General features: G+C 40.2%; 1 protein-coding gene across 1 annotated transcript in view; it reads right to left on the bottom strand.

Annotated features, from left to right (window-relative positions):
- Positions 1–554: 554 nt before the first annotated feature.
- The window catches only part of NR3C1 (nuclear receptor subfamily 3 group C member 1), a 252,620-nt gene continuing 228,451 nt past the window's right edge, over positions 555–24,723 (bottom strand). Inside the window, exons 7-9 of the mRNA XM_077473094.1 lie at positions 9,144–9,274; positions 6,570–6,727; positions 555–1,420 (exon numbers count right to left, since the gene is read on the bottom strand). Of these exons, the coding sequence (XP_077329220.1) occupies positions 1,268–1,420; positions 6,570–6,727; positions 9,144–9,274 (442 nt within the window). The 3' untranslated portion in view covers positions 555–1,267. The remainder of the gene's footprint in view (positions 1,421–6,569; positions 6,728–9,143; positions 9,275–24,723) is intronic.

Below are 24,723 nucleotides of genomic sequence, written 5' to 3'. Positions count from 1 at the left end.
GTTTATGTCCAAATGTCTGAATATACCAATATGGCATACAATTTTCAAAAGTATAAATATAAAGTAGCTTAAACTATTTATACACAGTAATGAAGCTTGACACTTTTCTTTCCTTTTACCAAGTCAAAAGTTTTTTTTTTTCTTTTTTTGTGGTTTATTTTTCATGACCCTGCGGTAAAGTGGTTTTGTAGTGACCCTGATAAAGTAAAAAATATTTATTTTATCTGAAAAAAATCTTAAAATGAATGGCTATTAAATATATTACATTTTACTAATAAATGCATACACATAGGCAAGCTATGAAACGGCTACAGCAGCTTTGAACTATGCATTTCTGAGCAAATTATGGCACATGTGAACAAAGTATAGGGAAACCTTTTCTGGCAAACAAAATCTCTTCTATTTAAAAATCTCCTACATTCTGACTTTACAGTAGCAGTGCTCAAACCTGCTATAAAATCATTAACATATAAATATTTTTAAACCAGAAGGCAGGAGAGATTTCCCCTGTAGCATGACAGCAGCTGGTATGCAATTCAAAATCAGACAGGGAGTTTGGCCATATAGCTTTATCATACACGTGGACAAGTACATAAAAAAAGTTAGGTAGCTAGTTTAGCAATATGGTTAGAGCACTTATGAAAACAGACATTGTAAGAATTACGGTTTCTTTAATTTGCGTTAAGAAAGCTGCGAGCTGCCCCAGTCTTAAAAAAGGACCAGATCTGTACAATAAGAAAAAAATATGATGTGAGCAAAAGAAAATAGAAAGTCCATTTGTAAAAACTGAGAGGGACTGTTAGATTCAAACAGTAGCTTAAAAAAAATCACAACTTCCCTTTTCTGTATACACTTGTAAACTTTCAACATATTCCATGCATCAATCAAATTCTTGCTTTTCCCAACAAGATAGGAAAAAAAAAAAACACCTGACAGGAAAATGAAAAAAAAAAAAGAAAAAGCAAAACAAATCTATCCAAAGCAAAAATTGCTACCAGGTTATTCACAATGCAGACTGGTTTAGTTATCTCGTATTCTTCCCATTTCAGTCATAGGAGTGAAATGATGAGTTTTCAATAGTCCAAATCTTGGCCCTCTGTAAACCACATAAACTGTAGTGCATAATTACATTAGGTACACCGTTGCAAGGACAATTACCACGTCTGATTTTGTCTGTTTTAATACAGTAAAAGCTATAATTTGACTTATTCTTTCCTTAAGGCAACTTTTTATGCTTATATATTTAAATATAATTTTAGTAAGGCAGTCACTTCTGATGAAATAAAAGTTTTCTGATATTTCCAGATGAGTATTTTGGTATTTGATTGCTGATAATTTCCGATAACATCTCTGGAAATTCAACACTCAATGATTTGTCCGTGAAAGAATAGAAGCAAAAGGCTAGGAGATTTTCAACCACCTAGAAAAAAGAAAAGACATACCGTAAACATTTGCAGAAAGTGGAACTTTCTTCCTCTTGTACATTCTATGGCTAATGCAGCTGTGAGTTAGACCACAGAATCTCAAATCAATTTTTAGCCCCTACATTACTTAATAGTATACTGTAAAGTAAACAATTTGTTTTGGACAAGCCCTATTACTAGATACATTTATTTTATTGGATTAGTAATGCGTATTTTACAATATCCCAGAAAAATTAAATACAAGTACTTTTTTAGTAGTTTGCTTGAAACTGAAGTCTTTAACCACTTAAGGTCCACCCCATAGCATAGCAGTGTTGCTGCTATAGGGCGGCACCTGTGTGCTGGATCACGTGTATAATTATATATATATATATATATATATATATATATATATATATATATATATATATATATATATATATATATATATGAGCTGGCTCTTCCAGGTAGGGAAGGCGCATGCCAAAGTTTCCACTGTGATCACATGCAATGGGAGCCCAGCTACAGGTACCGTGGACTCGATGTCGGCCAGCACCCACCAACTGTGCAGAACACAGGTAGACCGGTGATCTGCCTTGTTTTCTGTCAGTAGGGAAGGCATGGATTCAGTGTTTGCAGGGACATGAATCCATGCCTTTCCCTAGTAAAAGCACCTCCCACAGTACACAAAATCACTAGCTATGCACACAGTTAAGCCTTTGGTCACCCCTGATGTTAACCCCTTCCCAGCCAGTGTCATTAGTGCAGTGACAGTGCATATTTTTAAGCTTGTTCACCATATTGCCAGTTAGGCCCCATTCACACCTGAGCGTTTTGTAGCTTGAAGCCTGAAGCTACAAAATGCTGGAGAGGAAAAAATCTATTATTCTTTATGGAGATTCTTCACATCTCCACTCCAAAACACTTGAGGCCAGAAGCCCCAAAACGCCTGAAGCTCAAACAAGTTCTGGAACTTTTCTTTAGGCAGATTTAGGCATTTTTCAGCTTTTTACATTGGTGACCTCTTGACCTGTATAAAATCGCGGCAAAATCATGGTAAAACTGCCATAAAAAAAAAAAAAAGCAGCAAAATCGAGTGACTTTCTGCCTGAAAACGCTACGCTCAGGTGTGAATGGGGCCTTAATTTCTGCAATGATAATCAATAGCTATATGACTGAAGCTGCTATACTGCAAAAAAGGGGAGCTGTAAATTAAGAAGAAATTCTTATACTAATAGGAAAATGAAGTTGAACTCCAGCCAAAATTTATTTTAGCTTTGGACAGTACAGTGGTGTGAAAAAGTGTTTGCCCCCTTCCTCATTTCCTGTTCCTTTGCATGTTTGTCACACTTAAGTGTTTCGGAACATCAAACCAATTTAAACAATAGTCAAGGACAACACAAGTAAACACAAAATGCAATTTGTAAATGAAGGTGTTTATTATTAAAGGTGAAAAAAAATCCAAACCATCATGGCCCTGTGTGAAAAAGTGATTGCCCCCTAAACCTAATAACTGGTTGGGCCACCCTTAGCAGCAACAACTGCAACCAAGCGTTTGCGATAACGTGCAATGAGGCTTTTACAGTGTCCTGGAGGAATTTTGGCCCACTCATCTTTGCAGAATTGTCCTAATTCAGTTACATTAGAGGGTTTTCGAGCATGAACGGCCTTTTTAAGGTCATACCACAACATCTCAATAGGATTCAGGTCAGGACTTTGGCTAGGCCACTCCAAAGTCTTCATTTTGTTTTTCTTCAGCCATTCGGTGGTGGACTTGCTGGTGTGTTTAGGATCATTGTCCTGCTGCAGAACCCAAGTTCGTTTCAGCTTGAGTACACGAACAGATGGTCGGACATTCTCCTTCAGGATCTCTTGCTAGACAGCAGAATTCATAGTTCCTTTTATCACGGCAAGTCTTCCAGGTCCTGAAGCAGCAAAACAGCCCAAGACCATCACACTACCACCACCATATTTTACTGTTGGTATAATGTTCTTTTTATGAAATGCAGTGTTCCTTCTACGCCAGATATACTTGGACACACACCTTCCAAAGAGTTCCACTTTTGTCTCATCGGTCCACAGAATGTTGTCCCAAAAGTCTTGGGGATCATCAAGATGTGCTGTGGAGAAATTGAGACGAGCTTTGATGTTCTTTTTGCTCAGCAGTGGTTTTCTCCTTGGAACTCTGCCATGCAGGCCAATTTTGCCCAGTCTTTTCCTGATGGTGGAGGCATGAACGCTGACCTTAACTGAGGCAAGTGAGGCCTGCACTTGCTTGGACGTTGTTGTGGGGTCTTTTGTGACCTCTTGGATGAGTCGTCGCTGCGCTCTTGGGGTAATTTTGGGCGGCCGGCCACTCCTGGGAAGGTTCACCACTGTTCCATGTCTTCGCCATTTGTGGATAATGGCTCTCACTGTGGTTCACTGGATTCCCAAAGCTTTGGAAATGGCTTTATAACCCTTTCCAGACTGATAGATCTCAATTACTTTCTTTCTCAATTGTTCCTGAATTTCTTTGGGTCTCGGCATGATGTGTAGCTTTTAAGGATCTTCTGGTGGACCTTACTGTGTCAAGAAGCTCCTATTTATGTGATGCCTTGATTGTGAACAGGTGTGGCAATAATCAGGCCTGGGTGTGGCTAGAGAAATTGAACTCAGGTGTGGACAACCACAGTTATAGTATGTTTTAACAAGGGGGGCAATCACTTTTTCACACAGGGCCATGATGGTTTGGATTTTTTTTCACCTTTAATAATAAACACCTTCATTTACAAATTGTATTTTGTGTTTACTTGTGTTGCCCTTGACTATTGTTTAAATTGGTTTGATGTTCCGAAACACTTAAGTGTGACAAACATGCAAAGAAACAGGAAATGAGGAAGGGGGCAAACACTTTTTCACACCACTGTATGTATATGGGGTTAAAACATCTGTTAATCATTTTTTTTTTTATTGTTGTGAGATTTTCTCTTACTTGAGGATAATCTGGCTAATTAGAACACAAACAGCAATTAAACTGTTGCACGTAGGATGTCGCCCTAAAATAATACAGGAGATGGATTCTTTCATTGCTTTAGTTTTGTCTGTCACTACTTGAGGAGATTCTGCTCACCTCCTGTATCAGTGACCATATAGAAAATAGGACAAAAACTTTGAACTGGGGACAGCAATAAAATTCAGAGGTTTTTAAACAGTTTATCAGTTAGAACTTGCCTCAAGTCTCTCAAACTCAATTTTAAGGCCTCTTTCACACAGACATTTAGCCACATACACTGGATTCCAGCAGCAAGAATCAGCAATTTCCTGCTGGAATGACAGGTGCATGGGAATAGTGGTATGTTCGCATGTAGCCACACACCACTGGGTTATCTGTTGTCAGGGATGCATGCAGAGTCTAAAAGCAGTTAGCTGCATCCAGGTATGGATGTCTGTCCCTAACTGCAGGTAAACGCTTGGTGTGCAGCTGATTCTTGCCTCTGGAATCCAGTGTATGCACCTGAACAGCTATGTGAAGGAGGTCTAAGAGAGATGTTTCAAATAAAATGCCTTTACTTACTCCTGCATATTAATAGAGAAGTATGGGTTTTGTTTTTGCTAATCATACTTACCTAGGTGAATGCAGCATCAGACCAATGTTGCAGCGGTCCCCCCGGCATGTCTGCACTGAGAACCGAACCATCGGACATCGCTGATGGCTCGGTTCTCACTTCTTTCCAGAGCAGAGTGATGCTGTCAGTCAGCATTGCTCCTGATCTGCTTTTCCACGGTTATTGGAGCGCTGAGCTGTGGAGGGGCGGGGAGAAGCCGTCTTAGCGAGCCCATCAATCAAGACAGCTGGCGGATCCAGACTTAGGAAGTCGGGATGACTCGCTGCCTCGACTGATGGCAGTGACGTCATCAGAGAGTGGACCGAAAATGGGTAACAGGAGTGCAAAATGAATTGCACTCCTGTGACCTTAGGAAAAGCCCAGCCTAAAAAGCTCAGGCTGAACTTCTCCTTTAAGATGTTTCACCAAAGCAGGTAGGTAAGCTTTTTTCAACGTCAGCCCTTTCTGTCTCAATCATTTATTACCAAAGTTCATACAATTAGAATATCCAATAAAAAAAAAGTAAATGGGATCTTAGGACAGGAAATTGTAATGATAAAAAGAGATGTATAGCTACTGAGTGTTGTCACAGCTCTGGCTGGTGCCACAATACCAACATATGCAGCAGTGTGGGGAAAAAAAATACTGCCCTGTACTTGTAGTAGTTACATTATGATTGCTGGTAATAAATGATTGAGGTGGAATTGAGTCATACAAAGGCATGGAGAGAAGCTTACTCAGCTGCATTTGTGAAACATCTTAATTATCAGGAGAAGGTAAAGGCACTTTTTTGTGAAATCTCTGTATTATACATGGGTCGAATTCTGAACAAATCTTTCGAAAATCAGAAATTGTGTGTGTTTTGCAATCCGAAAGTGCCACCATTGATTTCGAAATTCGATCAACCAAGCCTTCAATTTCACCTCATGTTTCTACAGAAGACATTTTGTGGCTGGGAATCTTCTTTTCTTTCCAGGTCACAGCTCATGCACATTTCTTTTGATTATATTTCTCATACAATTCTCCCATCACTGATTAGAAATTCGTTTTTAAAAAATTTCCAACATGCCCGATCACTGAAATTCGATGGCCACATGAAAATCAGCTGTTCCTACAGCCCACTAATGGTGCAAAATTCTAATGAAAATTCTTAGCTACGATTTTCGAATGAAAATTATTTTGGAACTTGACCCGTGTATGGCCAAGCTTTACTCTGAGATGGAAAATTGAGCTAAGGAGACTTGAGGTGAACACTGATATTTTGTTTTAAAGCCAGCCATAAATGGGTCCAATTCCAAAATTTGTTCATAATTCGACCCATGTATGGCCTGTATAGGTTTGCACTTTGAAAAAACGTATAAAATATCTGAGAGGCAAGCATGCAAAAAAAACAAAAATAGCAAAATAAGAATAGCATAAAAGTTTGAAAAACAGAGAGATAGTTTGCCTTTACAAAATACATGCCTTCACATTTAAACAGATCCCAATAAATTTATGGATAAAACAGATCTCGTTAATACATTAGCAGGCCAAGTTTATTTGCCTATGAAGTAATGTAAAAACCACCAGTATGACTTACCTCATGCATTGTATCCATTAACTTTGTCAGTTGGTAAAATCGCTGCCAGTTTTGACTGGAATTTCCTTCCCTCTTTACTATGGCTTTTCCAAGTTCCTTAATATAGGTCATTCGAATTTCCTCAAATAGTGAGTGGCTTTTCAGGCCATCCTTGGGAACTATAAATTAACAAACCAGACATTTAGCTTCCGTGAAGCAGCAAAGACATATCTTAAAGGTTATATATAATGTTTGTATATATGTTTGTAGAATAAGAAGTACCAATGGAGCTCTAACTCATTTTCAAATGTTTGCCTATCTATTCTTAGCTGCCCTATTGAAAAGAGCTGTTTACAGAGCTCAATAGCTCAAGCTTAAATTCACATACATAACTGAATAAAGTTAGGAGTCACTCATACCACCTTCTCTCCTTCCCTGCTGTTTTCAGACTCCCTTTAGAGTTTCAACCAGAACAAGAGTATTTGAAGGCAAGTAAATGCATTAATTCAAAACATAATTCTCTGTGACATCAATGACATTTATTTTTAAATAAAAAAAAAAAAAAAAAAATAGTTTCATGATTTTTTTTTTTTTTTATAAAATGCACTAAAATCATTAGGACACACAAATGCAACATAACAATCAACATTTGTATTAAACTGAATAGAGCAAGCTCTACTTTATAAATAAGAAATGTTTGTGAACTTTTAATTGTGCTTTTTTGTGAAAAGGTGAAATGAAAATAGTGTTAGTAAGCAACTTAAAGCAGAAGTAAACACATTGATTTAACAGTTTGAAAAAAATAAGTTTTTCCTGTACTCACATTTTAGTGCACCACAGCCATCTGCCTGTTGTGGTGCACTGCTTTGAAAAAAAAAGGTTCATATCTGATTTTATGTGCATTGTGTGACAGTAAAGTGATAGAAAAATGAGAGTATCTGTAAAAAAAAAAAAAATGCACCCACTTCTGCTATTCACCTTTCCATTGCTCCTGCATTACTTGTGAGTTGCATTAGTTGGTGGTAAAACACGTGTTTTAGTACACGTTACTGCAATGCACAGCAACACAGGTACCGCAGGTAGCGTGTAGGATTGTAAAAAAAATAAAAAATCCTTGTGTGGGCCCATTCACATTTATGTTGTGCTAAATGTGTGCATTACATTTTGAGTTGCACCTGCATTGTAGTGTCATTTTGCACTGCCTTAGAAAAAGAGGGTCATGTGCATTGTAGGCATGTTAACATGTGACATAATAATGCACCACAAAGATGCAAGTAGTCCCTGGAATTTTCTGTAAGCCTCAGGGTGCAATGCAACGTGCCTTGTAACGCATGCACATAATTGTACCACAACAGAACAAAAAAAGTGAACACAACCTAAAACTTGTATGTGTACAGGGGGTGTATTTTTTTTAATTTGTTTACCTTTTTATTGTAAAAGCTTTTAACAAAGTGATTGTAAAGGCTCGCTTTTTTTTTTTTTATAAACTAACAAACATCTTACCTCCTCTGTGCAGTGGGTTTTGTACAGAGCAGCCCTGAACCTCCTCTTCTTGGGCCCTCTTTGCTGCTCCTAGCCCCCTCCCTTCTTTGAGTGTCCCTCTGCCAGCAGTTTGCTACAGGGGGCACCCAAGCCGAGTCAAAGTTCCATGTATCCATTCAGACACGGAGCCCCGACCCTCTCTCCCCTGATTGGCTGACCGACTTTGACAGCAGCGGGAGTCGATTGTGTTGTTGCGCTGTCTCAGCCAATCAGGAGGAGTGTCTTGGATGGCTGAGGGGATCGTGGACATCGCTGGAGAGAGAAGGGGCTCAGGCAGGTAATTAGGGGGTGCTGGGGGGTTGCTACACACAGAAGGTTCCAAACCTTCCAACCTTTACAACTCCGTTAAGTACTGTCACTTGACATTTTAGTCCCCTAGTGGCAATACACATGCCACGTCTTCTTTAGTGATGGGCACTCCTTTGTGCTACAGAAAAACTAAGGACACAAGAGTGCTCGGCCTCCTTCCCTGGCACCCAGGATTGCACTGAACACAGAAGTGCTTGTGAATGTTAGCTGCAAACCACATTCATTCAACCTGAGAATCCTTGGCTCGAAATGGATGGCTGTATGTTTTTGGTCAATGAAGTAACCATAAACGTACTGTGTAGAAAACTGCAGAGGACATAAGGGCTACTGAGCCAACCTGCTCCAGGTAGTCTTTTTTTTAGCATAAGTGTTCCATCCATGGCAGTAAAACGGTTAATGGGAGGAAAAATATATAGACAGCATTTATGCTGAATCTTTAAAAACGTTAAATATTACAAATATCTATGGTTTCCTAGAATGTCATGAATACCAGAGTTATCTTTCTGCTTCGTTCTCAGTTGCTGCTCCTAATTCTTGTGTCTTGCAGCATGTGCTCCTGAGCCAATGTCAGCTGTGAACCATGTGAAAGGGGAGCAGAAAAGGCTCTAAAATGAAGGGGAGGACCATTTTACAAAGCCAGTAGAGAGTAGCACAAGGAGATATAAAGGTACAGTATCTCACAAAAGTGCACCCCTCACATTTTTTTCCCATACTAATGTTTTTTTCTTCAATACGCAAAAATACCTGTACAAAGGAGTAACAGAGTCTTCATGCAGAGGTATTCATCATATGAAATCTGGAGACGAGTCATTTCCTTGACAATCCGGAACATGTCCTGAAATCGCTCCTGCATGTATGGTAAATTCATCCTCTCCCTTTGAAAAAAAGAACAAAAATGTAACTGCTGCCATCTTTGAAGATGTGCTGTTTTGCGATAGTTGCAAGTCAAAAATTAAACGGACACATACTGTACATACTTAGAGAGGCTGTGGAATTGTCCTAAAGAAATGTTACACTCATGGTATCATTTAGGTTTTCCTTAGTTACTGTTATTAAACTACATTAATAGATTACTTCAATAGGGTACTTAGACCATATCTACTGTATGTTTTCAGAAAGTTAGGCTTCTATGGGCTTTTTCTATGCCAAAGATCACCTAAATCTGTCCAATTGCTTTCAAACATCTCCTCCATGAAGGAAAACAGATAAGAGGTTAAGAAAATTATAGCAAATGTTTTTTGTTTTAAAGAAGGCTTGCATTGTTCTTAGCTTTTAAAGCGACCTCAAATTACTGAAAAGAAATACCAATAACAGTTATTTTGATATAATTGTATAAAGACGGAAATAAATCATGGTGCATGATGAGTTTAAGGTTACATTCTTCAGGGAAGTTTAAAGCCTAAATTACAAACATAATTCAGCTCAGGGAAAATAACTTATGCATCCCTTGTGCAGATTCCGGTGCAGTAGGGGTTAATACAACTGAGGGGCTGTCAGGAGCTCCCATCGTGAGAACTCTACTATACTTGCCCTTTTCCGTTCTGCTGTGCCATTCTCAGAAGTCATACTACAGCTTCCATGAGTGACATAGGATCTCTGAATAGGGGCTAGGTGGGTGATTGATACCTCTACAACACTGGAAATCATGACATGAGGATCTCCTGATCTGGATCCAGTTAGGCAATGCCATGCAGTGGCATACATCAACCATCAACGAGGAATATGAAGTCTTGCCACTGCCCTGATCAGATTTTTATAATATTACATCCTTGTCCAAAGCTCAGGGGGCACTGAACAAGGGGGATTGGTCCCTACCCCTGATGTGTTCCAGTAGCATTCACAGCTTTCGTTGGCTTCTGGCATGCCAAAACCAAAGGAATGAGCAGAGGAGAAGCCACAAGACCCATAGGGAATGTAGGAAGTTGTTGAAAGATGGCCAACAGGAAGGTAGCATTAACAACATAAAAAGGAGATTTTTTGAGTAAGCTTTTTATTATATTATATTTTATTATATATATTTTTCACCATGGCATTTACATCGTTTCAATATTGTTTTAGAGGGATTTTTCATTTACTCCCTCAGCACTGACACTTTATGCGTTTTATTATTTTTTATTTTTTATAATTGCCACAACTTGCACAGTTGAACGGACATTTTGCTCACTGTTTTATCTATATTGTTTTAGCAATTTTTAATGGTGTAGAGGAATCGTGCACGTATTATTGATTCATTTTTTGGCACTGGCACTTTATGCGATTTTGACAGTTACAACAAATCGCATTGGGAATCACTTGTTTCAAATATTTTGATTGTGTGTCTTTTTCGTATTTTTTCATTTATATTTGAATTTACCTTGATGTTATAATGTTATAGTGCTTTTGAGGGTTCTTTATTATCCCCCCATAAAAAAAGCACACCGATTTATATATATTTTTTGCCTTATGTGACGACAAATATGCCGTCTAACATCTCTATATTATTCTAGTGCCTATAGAGCTTAAGCAGCCTTTAGGCTGGACTTCCTGTCATAGTACAGCGCACCACTACTTCTGTTTCTTCCATTTTTTCCCACTGGGGTTCAGGTACCCCACCTCAGTGTGTGCAGCAGTACAACGCTCCCTGCTTTTTCGATTTACCTTGATTAGGCGCAGGAATACTTTCTTATACTTAAGCTTTTTATTGGATTGCCAGAAATGACAATTTTTGACAATCCATGCAATTGTAATGTATACATTCAAGTGTATGGATGGTGTACATATTACTTGTGGAATTTTGTACCACTGTTTCATTGGTTCTATCTATTTACCTTAACCAGGACTCCCTTCTCTCTGTCTATCCCCTGTATATCAGATGGATATTTTATACTTCATTTCCTGAACGTAATTTGAGCTGTGTGCATCTTCCTCACAGTCACTGCCTCTATTAGAATGACCGACTTTCACTTTTTCATCCCAGCAACTGCCTCCATTAGAAAGCCTATTTTTCAAACCGGATGGTCCCCGTAAAGTGGAACCATTTCTCGGTGGATCAGACAAATCATCACTCAAGCTTATGATCTTAACCACTTCCCTACCCACCCATAGTCATATGACTCCCGCAGATGGGATCTCCCATCCTGGGCGGGCGCCATATGACATCCTCCCATTCCTGGCCGCCTAGGGGGCGCGTACGTGCGCCCGCGGCGTCGCTCGGGACCTGATGCGCGTGGCTGGCGGCCGCGATGTCCTCCATGCACCCGTGATTGCCTGGGAACACAGCAGGACCGTGGATCTGTGTATGTAAACACACAGATCCACGTCCTGTCAGAGGAGAGGAGACCAATGGTGTGTTCCCAGTACAGAGGAACACCGATCGGTCTCCTCCCCTTGCGAATCCCCTCCCCCCACAGTTAGTATCACTCCCATAGGGAACATATTAATACCTGCAAAAAAAAAATCCATAAATATATCCCCTATTTTGTAGACGCTATAACTTTTGCGTAAACCAATCAATATACGTTTATTGCGATTTTTTTACCAAAAATATGTAGAAGAATACGTACCAGCCTAAACTGAGAGAAACATTTTTTTTTTTTTTTTTAAATGGGATATTTATTATAGCAAAAAGTCAAAAATATTGTGCTTTTTTTCAAAACTGTCGCTCTTCTTTTGTTTATAGCGCAAAAAATAAAAACCGCAGGTGATCAAATACCACCAAAAGAAAGCTCTATTTGTGGGGGAAAAAAAATCACGTCAATTTTGTTTGGGTGCAACGTCGCACAGCCGCGCAATTGTCAGTTAAAGCGACGCAGTGCCGAATTGCAAAAAGTGCTCTGGTAAGGAAAGGGGTAAAATCGTCCGGGGCTGAAGTGGTTAAAGGGGATCTTTAACCCCTGCCTATCGGGGGTTGTCTTTTGCATGGGTCAAATACTCACCCACCCAGCAGATCCAGGATTGTCCCGCTGATATCCTTTTCTGCTTTGCCACCTCTTGGTCCTGCGCTGCCATGTTTTCTGTAACGTTATCGGTAAGCGTCAGCTTTTCCAGGTTTAGCCGGTGGCTCTACCAATGACACACTGCTAGTGACGTGCATATCCCAGAAGGCTAAGGGAGCAGAATGCATATCATTCCCCAAGTCAAATGACATGCACCTGGGGACAGCCCAAACAATAAATAAAATATAATTAAAAAAAGGGGATAAAAATAAATAAATCAGTGCTATTTCGAGAGAAAAGGGGAGTGGAGTGAAAATTGGAGGGTGAAGATCCGCTTTAAGGATAACGTTCCACCCTTTCCTTATAAGGCACACCACTAGATGTGTTTTTTTTTGTTTTTTTTTGCCATCCAGCAATTGTTTCCCAGATTTGCAATCCACCTGTCCTGTTCATATATATTCCTGTTCCTCTCATATACAGGGACAGGAAAAAATATGTGAACCCTTTGGGATTAACTAGTTTTCTGTAGTATTTTGCCATAAAATGTGATCTGATCCTCATCTAAGTCACAGCAATAGACAAACACAATGTGCTTAAGCTGTTAACACACAAACAATTTTAATTTATCATGCCTTTATTAAATGCACCCATTAAACATTCATAGTGATGGAGGAAAAAGTAGTGAACCCAAAGACTTATTACTTTAACAAAAGTTAATTGGAGTCAGTAGTTTGCACACCTGGAGTCAAATTAACCACATCAATACAGTGCACTTACACCCCCTTCCTGACCAGACCAATTTTCAGCTTTCAGCGCCTCTCACAGTTTGAATGACAATTACTCAGTCATCCAACACTGTACCCATATGAAACTTGCGTCCTTTTTTCCACACAAATAGAGCTTTCTTTTAGTGGTATTTAATCACTAGTGGGTTTTTTACTTTTTGTGCTATAAATAAAATAAAACGTAAATTTTGTGAAAAAAATGCCTTTTTCTTTGTTTCTGTCATACATTTTTTAGTAATTTTTCTTCATAAACGTTGGCCAAAATTTATACTGTTACCTATCTTTGGTAAAAATAACCCACATTAGTGTATATTATTTGGTCTTTGTGAAAGTTAGAGTGTCTACAAACTATGGTGCCAATCGCTGAAAATTGATCACTTCTGATCAGGCCTTCAGTATGTCAGGTGTATCTAATTTCTTGAGACACTAACAAGTCAGGAAAGTACAAATACCCCCCAAATGACCCCCTTTTACAAAGTAGACATTCCAAGGTATTAAGTAAGTAGCATGGTGAGTTTTTTTAAGTTGTAATTTTTCCCCACAATTCTTTGCAAAATGAAGATTTTTTTATTATTATTTTTTTTTTACAAAATTGTCATATTATCAGGTTATTTCTCACACACAGCATATGCATACCACAAATTACACCCCAAAATACATTCTGCTACTCTTCCCGAGTACGGCAATACCACATGTGTGAGACTTTTATACAGCCTGGCCACATACAGAGCACCAACATTGATGTAGTACCTTCAGACATTCTACGAGCAAAAATGACGCATCTCATTTCTCAACCACCTATTACACTTTTGAAGGCCCTGGAGTACCAGGACAATGGAATTTCCCATAAAATGACCCCATTTTGGAAAGCAAACACCCCAACGTATAATCTGTGAGGCATAATGAGTATTTTGAACGGTTAATTTTTTTCCAGAAGTTTTTGGAATATGTGGAAAAAAATTAAAACACATTTTTTTTTTTACACAAAATTGTCAATTTATAAGATATTTCTAACACATAGCATGTATATAGCAAAAATGACACCCCAAAATACATTCTGCTACTCTTCCCGAGTATGGCGATACCACATGTGTAGGACTTTTACACAGCGTGGTCACATAGAGAGGCTGAACATTGAAGTAGTACGTTCAGGCATTCTAGGAGCATAAATGACACATCTCATTTCATTCCTACCCATCACACTTTTGAAGGTCCTGGACCACCAGGACAGTGAAATTACCCACAAAATGACCCCATTTTGGAAAGCAAACACCCCAACGTATATTCTATGAGACATGGGCTGCAAATAGGTACTCGGGTACTCTGATGGGCTGGTGACAGGTACTCGGGTACTCTGATGGCCTGGTGACAGGTACTCTGATGGCTTGGTGACTGGTCTTTGGGTACTCTGAAGGGTGATGACAGGTACTCATATGGACTGTGACAGGTACTCAGATGAACTGTGACAGGTACTCGGGTACTCAGATGGACTGGGACAGGTACTCGGGTACTCGGATGAACCGTGACAGGTACTCGGGTACTTTGATGGGCTGTGACAGCTACTCGGGTACTCGGATGAACCGTGACAGGTACTCGGGTACTTTGATGGGCTGTGACAGGTACTCGGGTACTTTGATGGACCGTGACAGATACTCAAGTACCATGATGGACTGTGACAGGTACTCGAGTACCCTGATGGACTGTGACAGGTACTCGAGTACCCTGATGGACCGTGACAGGTACTCGGGTACCCTGATGGACCGTGACAGGTACTCGGGTACCCTGATGGACCGTGACAGGTACTCGGGTACCCTGATGGACAGTGACAGGTACTCGGGTACCCTGATGGACAGTGACAGGTACTCGGGTACCCTGATGGACCGTGACAGGTACTCGGGTACCCTGATGGACCGTGACAGGTACTCGGGTACCCTGATGGACCGTGACAGGTACTCGGGTACCCTGATGGACCGTGACAGGTACTCGGGTACCCTGATGGGCCGTGAAAGGTACTCGGGTACCCTGATGGGCCGTGAAAGGTACTCGGGTACTTTGATGGGCCGTGAAAGGTACTCGGGTACTCTGATGGGCCGTGACAGGTACTCGGGTACTCTGATGGGCCGTGACAGGTACTCGGGTACTCAGATGGACTGGGACAGGTACTCGGGTACTCAGATGGACTGGGACAGGTACTCGGGTACTCAGATGGACTGGGACAGGTACTCGGGTACTCAGATGGACTGGGACAGGTACTCGGGTACTCTGATGGGCTGTGACAGGTACTCGGATACTCTGATGGACTGTGACAGGTACTCTGATGGACTGTGATTGACAGGTACTATGAGGGGTGGTGACAGGTCCTCTTTATTGGAGGGGGGCAATCAGTGTGCTTGATGTGTTCTGTAGGCGGTACGAGATGTTACCGCAATCTCCTCCTCACACACGATCGGTGTGTGAGCAGGAGAACCCGGTAACATCTCGTTACCGTGGTTTGTTTACATTTTAGTGATCGGCTGTGAAAGGATCACAGCCGATCACGTGGGTAAACAGCCGGCCAATGGCCACCGACGTGCACGAGCAGCGCGCTCACGATCGCGCGCATGCGCCGTGCACAGTCGGGGTGTGACCATCTGTGATCGGCCGTGATGAAGTCCATAACCAATGGCTGTTCACCCCCTTCAGTGGCGAGCGGTGTCTCCGTGACACGCCGCCACCGAAGAAACGGGTGCGCGCGCACGATCGCGTGCATTCCCTGTTTAAATGGGAGGCCGTCATATGACGGCCTCCCGCCACAATAGGTGCGCCGCCTGGCCGTCATTTGACGGCTGGCGGTCAGCAACTAGTTAATGAAATTAGTTTGGAGGTGTGGTTTAGAATTATTCTGACTGATAGAAAAAAAAAAATCACTCAAATATTTTAAGACTGCAGTTCATAAGAAGCATCAGCTGACGTGAACCATGCCTCGCAAAAAAGGTAAGTAAGGAACATGATGATCCTCAGTGAGGTAAGGAATAACCCAAACAAGAGCTAAAGGCTTGAAGACATCACTGTAACTGGCAAACATCCCTGTTCATGAATCCATCATACATAAGTCTTTGAACAGGCAGGGTGTCCATGGCAGAACACCATTAAAGAAGCCGCTGTTCTCCTGAAGTTTGCCAAAGAGCCCCTTGGCAAACCACAATGTTACTGGGAAAATGTTTTGTGGACTGATGCAACAAAAGTTGAATTGTTCAGGAAGAATACTCAACACTATATAAGGTGCTGAAAGGGCACAGCTTACCAACATCATCCCAACTGTGAAGTAAGATGGAGGGGACATCATGATTTTAGCCTGCTTTGCTGCATCAGGGCCTGGACCACTTCATCAAGGGGAAAATGAATCACCAAAATATCCTACAGGATAACGTCAGGGTGGCTCTCCTACAGCTGAAGCTTAATAGAAGTTGAGTGATGCAGCAGCACAATTACCCTAAGCACTGAAATAAATCCACCACAGACTGGTTTCAGAAAAAGAAAATGCACCTTTTGGAGTGGCCCATTCGGAGCTCAGACCTTTACCCTATTGAGATGCTGTTAAATTACCTCAAGAGAGCCATTCACACCAGACATTCTACAAATGTGTCTCGAGGAATTATAATTGTTTGTGTGTTATCAGTTTAAAAGAACATGGCTTAGATGAGGATCAGATGATATTTTATTGCAAATTACTGCAGAAAACCAGTTAATTCCAAGGGGTCCACATACTTTTTTTTGCCACTGTATGCATTTTAATACATTGTTACCATATCCATAACCAGGTTAGGTGCAGTAAAAGAGAGAGAAGAAAGAGTTGATTCTGGCAGAAGGGTGCCAGGCATGTGTCTACAGATTCCAATGACAGAAATCCAGCCCTGATGTGGCTTTAACACTATTTTCATTACTTTCAGCACAACAAAAGGTGTTCTAAGTGAAAATAATTACAGGTCCTTTTTACAGAATGTGAAAATGCTACATTTTAAAGGCTTTTATTAATTAGCTTAATGGTATTTTTCATCTGTTTACAGCACTCTGCTTTGGTTATGCAATATGAGCCCAGAGAGAAGCCATAAAAGGGATACAGTTGGAGGAAGGAATGTTTGATTCCAAGTCACAGCTCTGAATACGTGTTAACAGACGTAATTCTTTTCAGCTGCATGCTTACTAAGGAGATTAAAATCTCAAAATGCTACACTATTTTCAAAATGTGACAAATAAAAACTATTAGACTGTCAAAAGGGCAGTTTCAGTATCCCATACAGCAGTGTATAGTGCTTACACATTTTGGGCACAGGCAAGCTATTAACTAAACTTAATGATGTACAATTTAATACAGCAAAGTATCGGCTTTAACATCAGTTTCTGCCTTGAAACTGTAAAGTATGGATTACTTCATATTAATGATAATAAATTATTTTTTTTCCAGTTAATACAAGTTTAAAATTCTAAAGTTTTGAAGTATTCCATTAAAAAAATAAGGATGCTCCTGTATATGAAGTGTTCACATATATAGGATATCAGTGTATGCAAAGAGTCTTACAACAAAAAAAAAAAAAACAGTACAAACGAGTGGATTATTTTATCACAGGTCTCTGAATGTTAAAAAACAAAACAAAAAACAAAGCACTGTAGTGACTATGAGCAATGCCCAAAGATACCTTTAAGGTCCGTACATACGATCAGAAAATCGGAAAAGAAAAATACTGCTTTTGAATCGGTCATACGATAATCTGATACTACACAGCTTTCGAGAGCCAATCATGGCAATTTATGCAAAATTATCCGATGGGCAAGCACAAAAAATTTTCCTGTATGATTTTCATTTAATCAGTGCAGTTGTCCTTTGAAAATTATATACATATAAACTACAACATATTACATCACTTCAGAATTTTTATTCTGTCGTACGAGAATTTTTGCAACTTTAGAAAATTCTTGATTTTCGATATGAGACTAGCATGCAATAAAAAAACGAATGATCATTTGTCCGATAATCTCCTTGTGTGTACCAGGCATTAGAAGTAAGTTTCAGTACCCATGTATTCTGTACGCCAAGCTTTCATGATTAGCAAGTTTTGCCTTTGACAGTGGTTAGTATTGACCCCCCCCCCCCTCCCTAAAGGTTTTGATGGTCACATCACAGTGGTGGGCTAATGGGAATGTGATGGGGCATTAACCACTTAAGCCCCAGATAATTTTGCTGGCCAAAGACCAGAGCACTTTTTGCGATTCGACACTGCATCGCTTTAGCTGATAATTGCACGGTCGTGCGGCGTGGCCTTTTTTTTGCTCACGAATAGAGCTTTCTTTTGCTGGTATTTGATCACCTCTGCGTTTAAAAAAAACAAAAAAAAAAACAACATTTTTCCTCAGTTTAGGCTGATACGTATTCTTCAACATTTTTTGGTACAAAAAAACAAACAAAAAACAAATAAGCGTTTATTGATTGGTTTGCGCAAAAGTTATAGTGTCTACAAAATAGGGGATAGATTTATGGCATTTTTATTAATAATTATTTTTTTTACTAATATGGCGGCGATCAGCTTTTTTTATCATGACTGCGACATTATGGCGGACACATCGGACAATTTTGACACATTTTTGGGACCATTGGCATTAATACAGTGACCAATGCTATAAAATTACATTGATTACTGTAAAAATGTCACTGGTGGTGAAGGGGTTAATCATTAGGGGGCAGGTTGTGTGCACCAGTTTTAGTAGACCTCCCCCATAATTTCATGAATTGGATGCTCACTTCCTCTAATCCTCTCCAATTACCTCTCACTGCCAAGGCCTCTGCTTCTTCCCCACCCGTTCTACTGATAAGAGGTATATTTACTATTTAATTACCCTTAAGCTAATTAATCTGGTAGTTTGTGGGGTCTATTGAAGTCTTTTTCTAAATTGTGATAACCTATGCTACGCGTGTTGGTGCACTGCAGTGCCATTCAGTTTGAATGGCAACCCAGCACACACATTTTGCACTGTGATGTTTTACAGTGCATCGTGTGGCCAAAAATGCAAAAGGTACTATTACAGAGCTTCTATTTTAGCTCAATTGTGATGTGTTTTGGCAGCTCATTCAAATCACTAAGCTTCCTAAACTCAGCTTGCGTTAATGCGCTTGTACTAACTACATGCTTCCAGGTGTTTTCAAACAGGTTATTCCTTCCAGCTCAGTTTTAAAAACCAAGACTTGCTTTAGTAGTGAACCCCCCCAAATATATGCAATAAAAGTCTGCACTTTAAATAAATAGTGAAAGCACCACAATATCATCTCCTAATATCAGGTCACATGATCCTACTGTCCTATGTTCCATTACGAAAGATGTAACCTAGAAGGAGGGATTGCTACAGGGGCTTAAGCTAGTAATGTATGATTTAGTCACATAAACACTTATTAGACATTACAAATGGAATTATTTTACTGTCAATCAGTTTAGGTGTAGGCCAAGGTGGAATTTCCTGTCTAGTGGGGATGGATACATCTCACTTGGGTTCAGACTTGAAAGATACCTTGAAATTGAGTTACCAGATACAGTAGATAGATATTCATAAGAGTGTAATTAACTCCTTTACCATTAACTGTTCTTCCAAGAACAGCAATAGGTGTTTACAAATTCAAGCATACATTGCTCCCTCCTGGCCAGCTCTGAATGGTAACACATGAGAAACGTTCTAATTCATGTCCTGGTAACTGTAAATATGAGAGGATGGGAGACAATTTTAAAGATATAACTTATTCAAAGACGGATGTAATAGGATGCTTCCTATATATGAGCAGATCAGGCTCCTTGACATTCCACCTACTTGTCAGTCTGCAATATATTTGGCCACAAGGTTTGGACCTGTAATCTGGTAACATAAGAGGGACAACAGATAATACTTGTAAGAGAACTGTATATAGTTGTGTTTCCACTTAAGCTTCTCCATATCCTGGTATCATATGCCAGCTGCAGTCCATACATTATGCTTAATTCCTAGAGTAACACACCATGGATAAGCATTCTGATTTTCAAAAAGTGAGTTATTTTTTAGTAAAAGTGGGAGTAAACCCACCGTCAGATCCCTACCCCCTGCTTTCCAAGCCTTCCATTTGTGTATTTTAGAATGATCTACTGGACAAATGGCTGCAATCTACTGTATTGTAGGAGGATTTGTTTTATCTCTGTGTATTACCTGAGGCTAGCCACTTTACTGGGTATATGTAAGGGTTCACAACCACTTGAACAGTTTTCCAAAACCATTAAATTCAAGGCACGACTCTGGTGATAACTGTCACCTTTACCAGTTTGCTTATGTTACATTTCAACCAAACTTTCAAGCCCTTAAATGGATGTTGTCATAGCTGGTCACATGTGCAGTGCCATGGCAACAGCAGATTAAACAGATGCTAGGACGGTAGATTTCTTGGCTTATTAAAAATAGTTTTGCTTTCGCTCCAATAAAATTTGAAATTACAGTCACATAGCTAAAAGTAACTTGCCTTTGGCTGGTGTTAAAGCTCAAGTGCAGCCAAAATTAAAAACAAAAATTTAGCACAAGGAACACAATTTACAGACAGTAGGATGCATCCCTTGTATTGATGCCTCTTCTTTTAGTTAACCCCCCTGGCGGTATTCCAGAGTCTGGCTCGAGGTGAAAATTTTGTACCATTAGCGGTAACCCCGAGCAAGACTCGTGACCGCATCGCTGAATCCAGGGAGAGGTTACTTACCTTGTCTCCTGGATCCAGCGATGTCCCCCCGCTGTACGAGCGAGCCATCCTCCGCTCGATCTATCACAGAGCCGAGCTCCGTTCCGTGTGAAACACACACATTACATACAGTATAATGTAATCTTACAGATTACATTACTGTATGTAATTATTTCACATCCTGTTTGTCCCTAGTGGTTTGTCCAGTGTCCTGCATGCAGTTTTATAATATAAAAACTGTTCTTTATGTCTAGAAACTGGAGATTGTCCATAGCAACCAAAACTGTCCCTTAACATCAAAAATGGTTTTAGACCAGCTAGAAAACAGCGATAATAAATTGGAATCACTCGCAGAATTGAGCGATATCGCTTTGTGGGGAGATCCGTCATCAAATACTGAAAAGTAATTACAGTGACAATTCTGCAACTGAGCAAATTTCTGTGTTTTTGATTTGATTACATTATTGAATAATTTTTATTATTGTTATATTATTATTTGGTATAATTATTTATTATATTATAATTTCATTTTTCAAACTTTATCATACCCGGGATGTCTACTAGACTCTGGAATGGACAGATTTAAGTGAGTTATTCCTAAGAATTACAGGACTACAATATAAAATGCCAAATTTACATGCAAAATAATGGTACCACTTTCAGCACCTAAAATATGAAATAATCATACCGCCAGGGAGGTTAATGTGGCTGTAAACCCTCACATATACCCAGTGAAGGGAACAGCCTCAGATGTTACACAGAGATTAAACAAATCTCCCAGCATAAGTTTTACATGCATATCTGCTGTCATCAACTTTCTATAGTCTTTAGAAAGTGCACGTCATGTTAGAGATTTTCTCTTCCTGTTCAGCACTAGGAGTGGATTCTTGGCATGCACTGTGTGACAGCTGATTGGAAGAAAGGCACACGCCCCACCCCACCCCTCCACATAGACAGAAGAAGGAAGGAATGAATGTGCTGTGAATAGACCCGCTCTCTGCTAATCTATATCTAGCACCCACCCAACACAAATTTTAGGCTGTTTTATTTCTGTTGTCTGAGAACTTCCTCTGTTATCATGCTGATAACAGAAGAAGGGAGCAGCAGAAACACACAGGACTTAGGGCTTTGGAGAGTGATAATAAAACACTGCAGATATATGTGCCTAGGCACAATTTCATGAATCAGGTTTACATCCACTTTAAAATTCTCCTCCATCCTTCTGCCACCCCAGCCACTGTAATCTTCTGGCATTATGAGGGTTAATACAACTACGGGGCCATCACAGGCTCTCACCAACACTTTGCCACTTTGCTATCCCTTTCCACTCAGCTCTGCCATTCACAGAAGCCATACTACAGGTTCTATAAATGAAACATGATCTAAGAACGGAGGACGGGCAAATGATTGATAGATCAGATTTCGTTTATAGACAAAGAGCATGGACGGAGGTGGCTTTCAATTAAAAGAAGATGCAATTGCACAAGGGACAAATCCTACTGACTGTAGTATGTCCCTGTTCTGATTTTAATATTTTATATTTTGGCTGCACGCAGGTTTTAAAGCTTTGTGAAATGAGGCAATTGTACAATCATCCGAGATAGTCTAAAATTACCTTTCTCTCTAGATATTCCTATTACCACTAGGGATTCCTGTGACACACATACCTGAACAATGTATTTCAAAATACTGAAGTGGACGTTTTTATGATACACTTTAGAAACATACATTGAGTTTGATTTACTAAAGGCAAACAGCCTGTGCACTGCAAGTGCAGTTGCATTTGATCTGAGGGGAAGCTCTGAAATGAGGGAAAGCTCTGCAGATTTTTTTCATACAATCGTATGCAAGTAAAAATGCTCTTTTTATTTTCCTTGCATGTTCCCCTCAGATCTAGAGCAACTGTACTTCCCTGCAGTGAACAGACTATTTTCATTTAGTAAATCAACTTCATTGTATATCCAAGGTGCAGGAGTTGTGTTTAGCTTACATTTACTGGAAGCATTGGGAAAACTTTTCAACTGCTTTATACATGGAAACAGCATGGAATGCTCATTAGCACAATAGCAAGATAGAACCATTAAATTATTGTCAGCAGGAAAAAAAGTCTACTGAGTCATGCTGCATTTGTGTCAAAAATAGTTACAGCCCTGACCTTGAAATACTGACCTTAAAGCAGAGAGTATCAGATTCACGTTACTGTACAGATACGTGCCAAGCAAGAAGTGCAGGCATGGTTTTGCATAATCTATATAGCATCTAAAATGTAATATAAGGATTGTAGGGAAATAAGGAAACCATCATGCTAAAATCACACACTCATCATTCAGAACAGTAAATAGCGCAAAGAGACTTTTGGCATGTGTCACAGGCCTTTAATATGCAGTATGTAGTCAACAGAATAATGAACACTGGGAACTGCAGTTAAAATATCGGAAGATAGCAATCACACCATTCCATTAATGCCAGGTGCACACCTGTCCCCATTTGATTGACAGCAGCAGGAGCCAATGACTCCCACTGCTGCCTCAGTCCCAGAGAGGAGAGAAGAGATGCAGCCATGCACAGCGCTGGATCGACTGAGGACTTGGGTAAGTATATAGGTAAGTGGGGGAGCACAGCAAATGCATTAAAGGGGTTGTAAAGGTATGTGTTTTTTCACCTTGATGCATCCTACCGGCACCCTAGCCCCCCCATTTTACTTACCTGAACTCCTTCATTCAGTCGACGGGGAAGTGCTGGCTCCTTCTCCACGGGCTCCTGGCTCTTGATTGGATAGATTTATAGCAGCACAGCCATTGACTCCCACTGCTGTCAATCAAATCCAATGACGCGGGCGCCAGGGGGCAGGGCTGAGTCTGGCATTCTGTGTCTATGGACGCAAATGATGGACTCGGGAGTGCACCCGCCAGATAACCCCCTCGGGGAAGCGATTCTCCGAGGGGGTTATCAGATGTGGGGAGGAGCCGCGAGAGCTGCCGGGGGACCCCAGAAGAGCAGGTTCAGGGCCACTCTGTGCAAAATGAGCTGCACAGTGGAGGTAAGTATGACCCTTACAATCACTTTAAGGTGAAAAAGGTTTTAGCAAGCAATGCAGAATAACCAACAAATAGAGGGGAGCGTATCCTATACTGTACTCCAAGATATGTAATTTCCTCTTATCCTAATCATATCTTACAGGATACAGGCATAGTATTTATGTAATTATAGACCATGGACACCCCCAAGCAATGAATTTGAGGGTGGGTAAATACAGAAAATAGGGATATGCAACTGTTCCCCACTGTGTTGACTAAGAAAACCTAAGAATGCTGAGTAGGAATGAAACATTCATTCCTTAGTTCCAAAGCAGTGGCTCCCAAGGTTGCATCTGTATATACACTACATTAGTGTTAAAAGTATTGGGATACCTCCCGTTACACGATGAACTTTAATGGCAATCCAGTCTTAGTCCATAGGGTTCAACATTGAGTTGGCCCACCCTTTGCAGCTATAACAGCTTCAACTCTTCTGGGAAGGGTGTCCACAAGAACACCATTTGGGATGAATTAGAGAGGAGAGTGCAAGCTAGTCCTTTGTCACACATCAATGCCTGACCTCACAAATGTGCTTCTAGGAGAATGGTCAAAAAATCTCATAGATGCACTTCTAAACTCAATATTAAACCCTACGGACTAAGACTGGGATGTGATTATGTTAAGTTCATGTGCGTGTAAAGGCAGGCGTCCCAATACTTTTGGTAATATAGTGCATCTCAAGTTCATCCTGTCCTTGCATTAACCTGTGTGTTATCCCCTTCACCTCCAATATCCTGCACATCTGTACATTCATCTTTATCCTAACCACTGTTTGTGACTTCACCTCCTTCTCCCTCTGTGTATGACATTAAAGTACATTAAATGTGTCAA

The sequence above is a fragment of the Lithobates pipiens genome, unplaced genomic scaffold, assembly GCF_037356315.1.
Source record: "Lithobates pipiens isolate NorthernLeopardFrog02 unplaced genomic scaffold, aLitPip1_a1.2 Scaffold_8, whole genome shotgun sequence".
In the NCBI taxonomy this organism is placed as follows: domain Eukaryota; kingdom Metazoa; phylum Chordata; class Amphibia; order Anura; family Ranidae; genus Lithobates; species Lithobates pipiens.
The sequence above is the reverse complement of the archived record's forward strand: the minus strand, read 5'-3'. Positions and strand labels throughout refer to the sequence as shown.